General features: G+C 43.6%; 1 protein-coding gene across 1 annotated transcript; it reads left to right on the top strand.

Annotated features, from left to right (window-relative positions):
• The first annotated feature begins 4292 nt into the window (after positions 1–4292).
• Positions 4293–7548, top strand: LOC134395713 (zinc finger protein 585B-like). Its single transcript, XM_063121874.1, is given in 2 exon segments — positions 4293–4512; positions 5909–7548. Coding segments are annotated over 2 exon segments (1860 nt in total).
• The last annotated feature ends 4950 nt before the right edge of the window (positions 7549–12498 follow it).

Raw genomic sequence — 12498 nt, 5'->3', positions numbered from 1 at the left:
TAACGCACATAGATCTTGAAGGCTCTGGAACGCCATCTACCTATGGCCGAAATCTTTAATTCAGGCATCCCAGCCACTGCCGCAGTAGTTGCTGCTCCAATTTGGAAGGAGTGTGTTCCAAATTGGCAATTTATCCAGTCCCATAGCCTGTAATGCCTTTTTGGCTACAGACCAAAATTGAAACTTGGTCACTGGGTACTAGTCCACATGTCGGAATGGTAGCCCTGCCAGGTCTTCTAGTAAACGAGGCTCTCATTGCTGCTACTGGGCAAATTTCAGAACATCTAGCAGATGCTATTATACTAGCCTCTAGCTCTATGATCAGTCTTAGATTGCCTAAATGCAATCCTAATCTCGTCCCCAAGAATTGAATGTCCTTAATTTGAAAAGCTTTGTTCGACATGTCTTTCATAGAGAATGCCAGTACCTCACTAACTCGGAACACACCAAAAAACATTATCAAGGCACTGACATGAATTAAATCCTGCTCATAAGGTGATGAACATATTGCTATCTACTGTTGGCGTAGTCCCAACAGTATATCCGGGGTAATTGGCTTGCATTTGTCGGAAGGGGCTGGGGCAATACTAGCCCCAGCCCTCAAGCATACGCTTGAGTCTAGTGTCCGAGGAGTGTGCCCTCGAACCCCATAGTCTTAGCCTCATATGACAAACCTGCTAATTTCCCTTTCAAAGTCCTGATGGCTACGCCTCTACCGTGCGAAGCCACGTGGAACTGCATTATGTGTTCCATGGGAATAGGCCATTGAGCTGCTAAATTTGAGGAGATCAGAAAAGCGTGGAATTCTCTACCTGCGCGCTCATATAGCGCTCAGGTACCTGGGGCCACAGACCTGTTCATGGCTTCTAACGCTTCGTCCCTCCAAGATCCCACAAGTGTCTGGGCATGGGATCCGGAAACTATCTATTTGCTGGGGCCAATTCCCGGAACCTGGAAATCTGGTTGCGCGACAAGGCATCAGCGATTCCATTATCCAGCCCGGGAACATGCCTTGCATAAAATGTGATATTGAACTGGAGGCAAAGGAGCATCAAAGCTCTGACTAGTCTCCTTACCCGCTTGTTTTGGAAGATAGAATTGACATCATGCACTGTGGCTTGGTTATCACACCGAAGTGTATGGATGAATTGGAAAGGAGGTCAGCCCATTGCTAGACTGCTATGACAATAGGAAAATATTCCAGCGAAGTTAAGTCACGGCGGATGCCTTCCTCTCTCCAACCTATGGCTATTGTTGAGCGCACCAGCGTTCCTTAAGGATCACCCCGAAGCCATATGACCCAGACGTATCTGAGTGCACCTGTAACTGAACTTCTAAAAGAAAGTCAGCACTCGAAAAGGAATGCCATTGAATTGGTTCGAAAAAGACGCCTATACCTCCAGGTCAGCTCTCATTTTAAACAATACCCGTATGCGATGAAGAGGTCGCTTGACCCCTTTCATCGTATCGTATAATCGCCTGGACGATGCCTTTCAAGGTGCTATCACTCTGTAGGAAAAATTCAGGTAGCCTACCAGCTCCTGAAGTTGCCTCATAGTGATCTTATGGGCCTTGGATATGGTTTCTACGAGGTCTTTGAGAGATTTTAGCTTATCTCTGGGCAGACTGCAAGACTGCTTACTGAAATCCAGCAAATCAATCAATATTCTCTGAGGGATTTCTTGGGCACAATGCCCAGGTGAGAAAGCCTCGAACGAGGCAGGGGAGGTTGTGCAAACGTGTCTAAAACCCTACCAGCCATCACTTCCTTTAGAATTTCTCTAAGGCCTAATTGCCCAGGAAAACTCTAAGGCCTCTAAGGGATCGAAGGACCCTGAAAAGGAATTCTAAAGCCAAACTTAAACCTCTTGAAAACAAAAGACGTGACATCCTGACGTATATAATCGCGTAAAGCTAAGGATAGTTCCTGGATCTAACTTGGGCTGGGGCCCTTTTGTAACAGGGCTGGATACATTGGGCTTGCTACTAGGGCGGAATTCTCTTCCACCCTTGGAGTCTTTGATCTTGGGACATCCAGAGTATGGGTGATCCCCACCACAAATAGAGCATTCGCACTTGAACTTGCACTGTGTCCGCGCACACGTGCCCTTGGAGTTAAACTCCCAGCACAATAATCGGGGTTGAGCCAATTGCTCGTCAAGCCCTTTATGCTGAAAGGGCCCATCCGGGCGTGATAGAATATGCCCGCTATCTGCTCTTTCGCCAGAGATTGGTTTAGCTGGGGTCATAATTGTAGCCAAAATCTGGCTCTTACACATCCCATTTAACTTCTGGGTTAAAATGGGCTTTCAATCTGAAAAGCGTCCTCATACCCCAGCCATGCTGGGCATACATATTCAGTATAACATCTAAATTATATCCAAACGCTGTTGCCTTTTCAGGGTGCTTCAATAAAGCCCCTCTTATGAATATTATATATCCTGCCAACTAATTGGCCCAGGTTCTCTCAACCTTTCTCTTCTTACTGCGCTCCTGATTTCTTTCATTGTTATTATCTTTGTCTTTCTGTTCTTCCTCTCAAAATAAGAGAGAGACAGATCAACAAACTCGCCCTTCCAAATCTTTCTTTGGTGGCATGTAATAAATGATATCTGATAGGCGTAGAAATTGCTCTATAAGGGATATTACACCCTTTAGCAGAGGAATAAGGATCACACCTTGGCTCCTCTTTTTGGTTTCTAATTCAGTTTGTATAGTTTGCGAAGCTCTAATTGGCACAGGAACAGTGCATTCAATAATAGTGGTTGCAGATGTCTGGGTCTCAGAAACTGCTTGCCTGGTAGAAGTGAGTGTGAGTTGCCAAACAGACATACATGCTTCTGGGGTTGCCTGCGGAGGGGTTTCCATTTCTTGTGTATCTCCTAGCTCACTAGGTCTAGAAAAGGCCAGAATGGGCTCATGGCCCACGGGGGCGTTCCCCCAAGTGCAACTGGTAAAGGTGTATGATCTGCTGTGGTGCACTGATACTCACTACGCGAGGAACTTGCAGATGATGCCAAGGTGGACATGGCCACCGCTGCAGGTTCTGTAACTTGGGAAGCCTCGGAAGCCTGGGCTGAAGTTGATTCAACTTGCGTGATGTTTGTTGCTTGCATCGCTGTAGATTGCTCTGCAAAAGTAACCTCAGATAAGTCACTGGTTCTGTTACTCTTACGCTTATTACCTTCGGACCGTGGATCCTTCGCCTTTAGTTGTTGTTTGAGTGCAGCATTGTCTTTCTCTAGAGCAGCAATGCGCTGTAAAACTGGAGACATAAAAGGTTCCTCATCGTCAGAAGACGAAGATAAAAGTGTTGGGATAGGGCGCTTTGTAGGCAAACTGGGTGCTTTGCCTTTACCCTTGCTCCCTCCATACCTTTCTTGGGAGGCATGATAACAATATGAGGTGAAGCCACACACGCAGAAAGAGAAGAGAGGAAGAGGGGGAGAAGAAAGGAAGAGAGAGAAAGGAAATAAATAAATAAATAAATTATTAATTAATTAAATTTTAACCATAAATTCAATTAATTCAGATATTCAATTAGGATCTCTAATTAATCAAAATCAATTTAATCCACCTTAAAGAATCGATTTTAATTAAACCTAACTTGAAAAATTAAATTCAATTAATTAGATTCCATTAAACACAACTAACTGCTAGTCTAATTCAAACTGGTGATTTGAACTTGAATAGATAACCAAACAAAATTAAAACAAACTCAATTGCTAAATGGGAAATAAATCAAGACCGCAAAATGAACTCAAATATATTAATTTAACCCTTAAACCTAAAGAAATTCAAACAGAAACAAACACTGGCAAACTGCCTAAGGAAGGGATATAAAGCAAAAGTGAAACTAGACTGAAATCGTTCAAAGCAATTGAAGCTCAACCCTGCTCCTCCTAGCTACAACCAAATAGCTGACGTAAAACATTTAGACCCAATGTCCACAGCCACGTGGCGAACAAGCCAAAGGAATAAGAGGTCTGCACCAAGCCAAAACCAAGAGCAGGGCACTTCACCGAAAATAAAGGGAGAACAGCGGGAACGGAATACAAACAAAGGAAACTGAGATCAGGTACGGGATACCAGCGCGCGGGAACGGGTGATCGTTGGTGGTATAGATGCACCGGGCCGCCCCAACGCACCTCCCCGGGAGACTTAGCCCCCAAAGCTGCAGGTCTCCAGGTCGCTTACCGCGTTCAAGGCTGGGCGAGAAGCCCGCCCGAAAGGCGCCCTGTCTCACCCAGCTCCCTTTAACCACCCCCCTTTGCTCCAAAAACTGCTTTTAAATGAGAATTAAACACCGCTCGCAAAGCCGCCGCGCTTCTCCGGTGCTTGCTGCGGGAACGAAGCCACCTAGCCGCAGAGTTGCTGCCGATGCTGCTGTCGCCGCCGCCGCAGAGAGCACCTCCTCGCCCGAGCTGCCCGATAGCCAGTCGAAAAAGCGAAAGAGGCCGAGCCTCGAGTGGTGCAGCTCTTATAGCTGCGGCGCCACCCCAAGCACACGAGGCTCGCACACTGAGCCACGTGAGCACTTTGCTCCTTTCCAGCCCCTCCCAACCCACAACTGTTGCTTTCCCGCCCAAACTTTCAGTTGGGTGTTAAGCATATTTTTAGGAATGGAGATTGAAGAGACACCTATAGTGGCATTGTTATCATCATACGGAGAATAAAATTGTAATAAAGAGACAAAAGAATTGATAACGAATTTGCTAACAGCAGCAAGGTTAATGAAATCTAGGAATTGGAAGGTTCAAGGGAATTATCATATAGAAGATTGGTATAAAGAAATATGGGATATTGCTATTAATGATAAATTAACATGTAATATAAAAATTAGAAGATGAATGATAAAAATGAATGATTTTGAGGGAGTATGGAAACAGTTCCTAGAATTTGTATTATCTAAGGGGAGAGGGAAAACACCTCCAGAGGAAGCAATGAGATTTTGGAAAGAGGAATAAGATCCCGTGGTGGTGAGTGCACTTTTTTGTTAAGTATGATTACTTTAATAGAATAAGTTAAAATATAGGTTATCAAATGTTATCTAACAATTTATGTATTATGTAGTATTGTTTTTATTGTATTGATGTATGTTGAAGTATGAAATATTTTTTTTTTAAAAAAAGGAATGCGATTGGCTAATGAAGAACTACAGGAAATCCATTTAATACGATGAAATGGGCCACATCATACCAAATAGAACGACTTATTTCAGAGAAGGTCAAAATAAAAACCAGAGAACAGACAACAAAATGTCTCAAACTGAACGTCATTTATTTTTATTTATTGATTGATTTATTGCATTTCTATACCGCCGAATAGCCGGAGCTCTCTGGGCGGTTCACGGTTTGGTAGTATTTCATGTGGTGAAATACTACCAAATGCACATTTAAAAACGGTAAGACACATTCTAACTTGACTGGTGTAGATCCCTTCAGAGTGGCTGTATAATGAATTTATGGTTTTAAATAATATTCACTGTTTTTAACTTCTGTAAACCGCCCAGAGAGCTTCGGCTATGGGGCGGTATATAAACGTAATAAATAAATAAATAAATAAATAATAACATGTAGAAAGACAAAGAGACAAGCCTCCCCCAAAAAAGCATGTGTAAAGGTGCTGATCTTAATCCCATAAAGAAACTGAAAGCAGGAGAACTTGGTAAAGGTGTGGGATAAAAGCCTACTGACAGCCACCAGTTCAAATGCAGGGAAGAAGCTGGAATTACGCACAGCACGGGATTCCAAACCCTACTGCCTAAATAATGCATCTCGCAAAGGCATGATCTTTTCAGCCCCAATTGCCTGCCCTTATGTAACTTGGGTGAATATGGAAAGCCCTAAATGCAATGTGCTACACCGAAAGATGTTTTGTTTATTGAATTTACTCATTCTTCCAGCAGGTGATGTGCAGGGGAGTGAGAACGAGGAAGGAGCACATGGATTACCTTTGGAAGGAGCAGTGCAAGGACAAGGAAGAGCCACTTTTGAGAATCCAGATGAATCCAGAAGGCAAGAAGGAATCCATACCGAGGAGAAACTGTATATATGCTCAGGCTGTGGAAAGAGCCAAAATGCAGGCCTTGGGCCACAACAGAGAATCAATGAAGATTTGACCTCATATATTTGTGAAGAATGTTGGAAGAGCGTTAGTTTCATACCAAACCCGAGAATGCATCAAAGGTCCCTTACAGGAGTCGAACCCTCTGCATCTGCAGTGGGGGGCCTTTTCTGTTCCCCCGACAACATTGACACCCAGGAAGTCGGTCTCCAGCTGACTACCCCTCTTCCTTCTGAATTTTACTCTCTTTGTCAAACAGACCCCATTCCTTCATTCAATTCCTTCACCTTCCCAGAGCATTCAAACCCTCCAATATTTCTTACAAACCCTCCATTTATACCCCCGAGTCTTACACAAACCCATGGCCAGATCATGGCATTTTCTTCTCCTGCACAGGGAGAGGGGCTGCTCCATTCTCCAGGCACAGAGATGCATGCGAGCCATCACGCTAGCAATGAAGAATTTCAATATTCGTGTATGATCAGAGACCCTGTCTCTGAGGGGCAGGAGAGGGATATATCTGTTCCCGGCCTGAGTAGCAGCTGTCTTGAACAAGAACAACGAACAGGAGACCGAGCCAGTGAGGATGTTCCTTCAAGGTTGGAAATCCAGGGAGAGGAGAAAGCCTGTAAATGCTCAATGTGTGGAAAGGGCTACAGTTACAATTCAGCACTTGAAATACATCAAAGACGTCACACAGGGGAAAAACCCTATACATGTGCAGACTGTGGGAAGAGCTTTATTACGAAATCAGATCTTAACGTACATCAAAGAATTCACACAGGGGAGAAATCCTATACATGTGGAGAATGTAGGAAGAGCTTTGTGACTAATGTAAAACTAAAAATACATCAACGAATTCACACAGGGGAGAAACCCTATAGATGTGCAGACTGTGGGAAGAGCTTTATTACGAAATCAGAACTTAAAGTACATCATAGAATTCACACAGGGGAGAAACCCTATACATGTGGAGAATGTGGAAAGAGCTTTATTACGAAATCAAATCTTAAAGTACATCAAAGAATTCACACAGGGGAGAAACCCTATACATGTGGAGAATGTAGGAAGAGCTTTGTGACAAATGGAAAACTAAAAATACATCAAAGATTTCACACAGGGGAGAAACCCTATAGATGTGCAGACTGTGGGAAGAGCTGTATTACGAAATTAGAACGTAAAGTACATCAAAGACGTCACACAAAGGAGAAACCCTATACATGTGGAGAATGTGGAAAGAGCTTCATGAGGAGTAATGACCTTAAAATACACCAAAGAATTCACACAGGTGAGAAACCCTATACATGTGGAGAATGTGGGAAGAGCTTCATGAGGAGTGATGTCCTTAAAATACATCAAAGAAGTCACACAGTGTAGAAACCCTATATATGTGCAGAATGTGGGACGAGCTTCATTACAAATGGAATCCTTAAAGTACATCAAAGAATTCACAAAGGAGAGAAACGCTATACAAGTGCATAATGTGAGAAGAGCTTTGTTACAAGTGAACAACGTGAAACACATGAAAGAATTCACACAGGGGAAAAACCATATAAATCCTAAAATTGTCCTATGATGTTTTCTACATTCTGACAATGTGTTTTCACACTATGAGAGACATAATTGTTCCATGTCTTGGAAGTGCTTCACTTGCAGAGGAAACTTTCAAAGCCATCAATGAACATGGAAAAGGGAGAAACGGCACAACTCCTTTGATTTGTGACAATAGATTTGAAGATATATCAAGCCTTTATGTTCATGAGACATTTCACACTAGGAAGACACCATGATTTAGCTGCTTTGAACATGGTAAAGACTTCAGAAGAGCACACAGATCATTCACATAAAACAACCCCACCAAAACAAGGTAAAAAACCCACCCATCAGCACCCCTCTTTCAATGGGTGCAAACCTCAGAATGTTATTGAATGAAACAGGGTCTTTTTATCAGTTGCCCCAGCTGGAGGGCCTTGTTTGAAATTTTGCTTGTTTATTGCTGGTTTTAATTGTATCAATTGAATGTTTTTAAGGTTTTTAATGGGTGGAGGTATTAAGTGTTTTCCTTTTCAGGAAACCCTGAAGAGAATCCAGATAACAAATTGTTTCCCCGCCAAGGCCAGAATAAATGCTGCTCCCATCTTGTTTTGAGGTCAGGGTATTCTTATAGCAGAAAAGCTATATGCTGAAATGACAGCACTGGCTTGTATCCAAATCTAGCTCAATTATCTATCAATGAAACTGAATTAAACCCGCAGGTGGAGGAGAACTTTCCGAAGATGTCAACTGTGACAGGAGCTGTTGATGTTTTGGGGGTGTATGGGATGTTTGGGAATGGATTGTTCTGTATACTAATAAAGTTGGATGTACTTTTTTCCTCAGTGGTTTTTTTTTAAAAAAATTCTTTGCCACTTTGGTCATGGATAGTTAGGAGACATCCCTTATCCAATTTCAGCAGATTTCCCACACATGGCTGAATGCCTGTTCAAAAGGTCCCAGGTTCCATTCATGGCACCTCCAGTTAAAAGGATCTAGGGCACATTTAAATGGGCTCTTTACACTGAGATGAATGTGCAGATTCTCATTTCTGGACACATGACGCAGCCTTCCATTCAACGCAGCATTGGCTTTCATCCACAATAATGCACCTATTTGGATTTCCGTTTTACCGCGACTTTTAGGCTAACGTCCGACTTTGCATTGCATTATAGTTGTGTGTCCTTGGGCGAGGTAAATTGCATTGTGACATGTGGGTGTAGCTTCGATGTGATTGGCCGATTTCCCTCCTTTCTGCCTATCAGCTGCCTCGTTCCTTCCGCCATTTTACACTTGTATTTGACAACAAAGTTGTTGAACGGGCAGTGAGCGAGCGAGCCGTCCCCACTCGCCCTCATCTGCTGCCTCGTTCAAGTGCACTCATTTCTTTCCCCACTGCTGCCCCTGTGCTCCGGGAAGCAGCGACGATGCCTTCGGGGGGCGTAGTTCGGGTGCTGGGCTGCAACCTGGAGCATGACCCTGCAGGGCAATGCCACACTGGCCTCTCCTTTCACCCATATAAATATGCGGTTTTGTGTACGTGTGTGTGGCTGAAAGGCAAAAGGACGAGGGTGGCAGGCTGGGGGATTCCGAGCCGGGCAGCCTCCTCCTCCATGGACTGCTTGCAGTTTTGACAGCAAACGCTGGTGACCTGCAGCCGGTGGGAGGAGGGGTCAGAGGGCTGGCGCTACCATTAGGCCCACTAGGCAGCCGCCTATGGCGCAGACCTCAGAGGGGGGCAGTACTGACATTTAAGGGTCACAGTTTTATACACATTAGCTATTTTAAGAAAAAACATAAAAGGAAAATATAATTGTTTAGAAACTCGTCTTGAACAGCCGAATCAAAGTTGGCAATTTTTTTGGGGGGGTGCAGGTAGCTTGCCTTTCCTAGGGCGCAAAATAGTCTGGCACTGGCCCTGAGAGGGTGGGGGAAAGAGACCCTTGGGGCATAGTTCGGGTGCTGGGCTGCAACCCGGAGCATGACCCTGCAGGGCAACACCGCACTGGCCTCTCCTTTCACCCATATAAATATGCGGATCTCCGCATATAGAATTTATTGCGTTACTTGTCCCTCCTCTGTGTGGAGGTGAGTATGTGCGCAGCCTCAAGCACACTTAATATTAATCGCTGTTGCTGCTGCACTGTGACGCTCACTTATTAATCCCTATCAGCAAAAAAAAACAGGATAAAATTTAATGAGAAGCCTTTCAGCTGTCATATAGATGGGGATCAGGCGGAAGAAGCAACTTGATCTGCCTGAAATCTTGGAGAGCCACTGCCCATTGTAGAAGACCATGATGGATCAATCGGTTGTTGCCTCAGCCCAGGGCAGGTGACTGTGAGCTTCACCCCACGTACTTGTTTCCCTTGAATTATCCCCCAGAGCGCTAAGCTTTCAGCATTGTTGTTGTGGTTGCTATTGGGCGACAGCGATCCTTTGCATACCAGGAAACGGGTTTAAGGGGGGGGGGGAAACATAAAAAAATAAAAAAATAAAAATCAACAGATGACCCAATCCACTTCAAATTTGGTATGCTTAAAGCTCTCCTTTATATCTATTACTGTGCCAATTTTGATGTTTTAATCTATAAAATTTACACAGTTATAAGCATTTGTTATTTTTTTCTTCAAATCCTGCTCCTGCGCCCCAGTGGCCGCTTGGAAATGATATGCTCGAAAACTAGTTGCTAAATATGAGGAGTCTTTTGCCTTTATAGCTCAATTAAAGCAGTATGCATGGGAGAACTTCACAATAAAAGCAGATTATAAGCTGGAAAACTTCAGAATCCTTTGTACGCAATTTGCAGTGATTGCACTGTATAACGTTGGTGTGATAAAGCTAAGAATCATAGAGTAGTAGAGTTGGAAGGGGCCTATGAGGCCATCGAGTCCAACCCTGCACAATGTGGCTCATATCAACATCCATTTTAGCTAAACTGGGAATCACCAAAAAGTGCTAGTGTTTAACTCTACAAACTTTATTCCCACTTAAGCATTCTCTGAATAAATTGACCTCTTTTGCTCCTGCATCTACTACGCCTTGGTCTTTCCTAAAACCTCCCAGTTTTCACAGCCTTCTACATGAATAATTGCATGTTAGTAGATGGCTGTAACTTGAAAATCTTTCCTCTAGTGCCAGCTGGGTGTGGCATGACTGAAGTGCAGCTCCTTACATCTGATTTTCAAGGCTGAACTACACATTACATGCAGACATGATGGACTTTCCCCCTCAAAACTGCCACTTGGGAAGTGGACAATTCGGAGCTAAGAGGCAGCCATGGGGAGGAAGGGTTTACTGTCATGGGACCAAAGGATAGGTTTCTGACGTTCAAATTGATGTAGTTGTAGAATGGGACTTGATTTGGGGTGCCAAAAATCAGGGGATGATGGGATTGCCTTGAGTCTGGGCATCCATGTGGACACATGGATAAGCTGTCATGGTGCCGAGTTTGAGGTTTCTAACGTGCAAATTGACGGAGCTATCCCAAGGGGTCTGAATGGGGTGCCCGATTTTCAAAAATTCCCCAAAAATCAGGGGATGATGGGATTGCCTTGAAACTTGGCGTCCATGTGTATACATCCATGAGGTGTCATGGTGCCAAACATGAGGTTTCTAAATTGAACAGAAAAAAAGTTGTTTACTTTTTTAGCTTTCAATGCAACCCTATGGGGGGGAAAAACGGAGCTCCGATCCGGATCCGGAGCTCCGAGCGGAGCGGAGCGGAAATGGGTGGAGCGGGGGCGGGGCAAAGCGATCCAAAAATCACAGATCTGGAAGTGAAGCGGAGCGGGGGGTCCGTGCACACCCCTAGTGTTTCCTAACTGCCAAAGTTACAGCAGGACAATTATTGTATTATTGGCATGAGATGCTTTGCAATTAATCAATTAGTGATTTCATCATTGTACAAATTTACCCTATGTAAGTAGCTGTGCTTTGTATGCTCATCATTACCCCATCTTCATTCCACTCATCTGTATTGCTGATGTAAAATTATTATAATCGTCTGTGAGTATGTTGCTGTAACTTTACCTCTGTGCAAGTAAAGAGTTTGTTTTTAACTTAAACAAAGATTCTTTGAGCCTTTTTGAGTCTTTGCTGTGTTCTGGCTGAAAGACGTTTCCCACTCTGCTTTAAACTCTAAAAGAAACGTTTAGAACTTCCAACAAAAGGTGTGTGTGGAAAGAGCCAAAAGGTGAGCGAGGACATGATTTCGCCCGTTTCCCCTTCCATGCGGTGACGAGGGGATTGCCAGCCCATAGTATCACTCGTTCCAAGTTGGGAAGGCGCTTCTTGTAGAGGCTTAGCTTTAACACACGGACTATCCAGGCCAAGTGTCTCACAATGTGTGATGTGGCCAACTCACACTGCGGGAAACAGTAGTCTAAATTTTCAGTCTGTGACCATTTTTGTTTAAAAGGAGCAATAAAGACTATAACAGATAAAATACAAGCAGTTTTATTCCTAATGAAACAAATTAAAAGTTACATAAGCTGTCTAAAAAACAGCAACAGGTACTCTACCAGGTTTCAGTTCAACTCCATAATGGAGAAAAAACAGAAGCCGTTCCAACATTTCGCTTCTTCCTCTCTCCTCTGGGTGAGTTCAAAATCCCCCAACGTTTCCATTTAAACCATTTTTGTTTAAAAGGAGAAATACAGACTATAACAGATAAAATACAAACACAGTTTTATTACTAATCAAACAAATTAAAAGTTACATAAACTATCTAAAAAACAGCAACAAGTACTCTACCAGGTATCCAGTTCAACTCCATAATGGAGCCACAACCAGGAACAAAGCAGCAACCACCCCAGGTGAGGAAGAACATCTGCAACAGAGCAGCCAGTGAGTGAAATTCCAAATAAACAAACCTGGGTGGAAAGGCCCAACCCTGAA

This window comes from Elgaria multicarinata, chromosome 3 (assembly GCF_023053635.1).
Source record: "Elgaria multicarinata webbii isolate HBS135686 ecotype San Diego chromosome 3, rElgMul1.1.pri, whole genome shotgun sequence".
Lineage (NCBI taxonomy): Eukaryota > Metazoa > Chordata > Lepidosauria > Squamata > Anguidae > Elgaria > Elgaria multicarinata.
The sequence above is the reverse complement of the archived record's forward strand: the minus strand, read 5'-3'. Positions and strand labels throughout refer to the sequence as shown.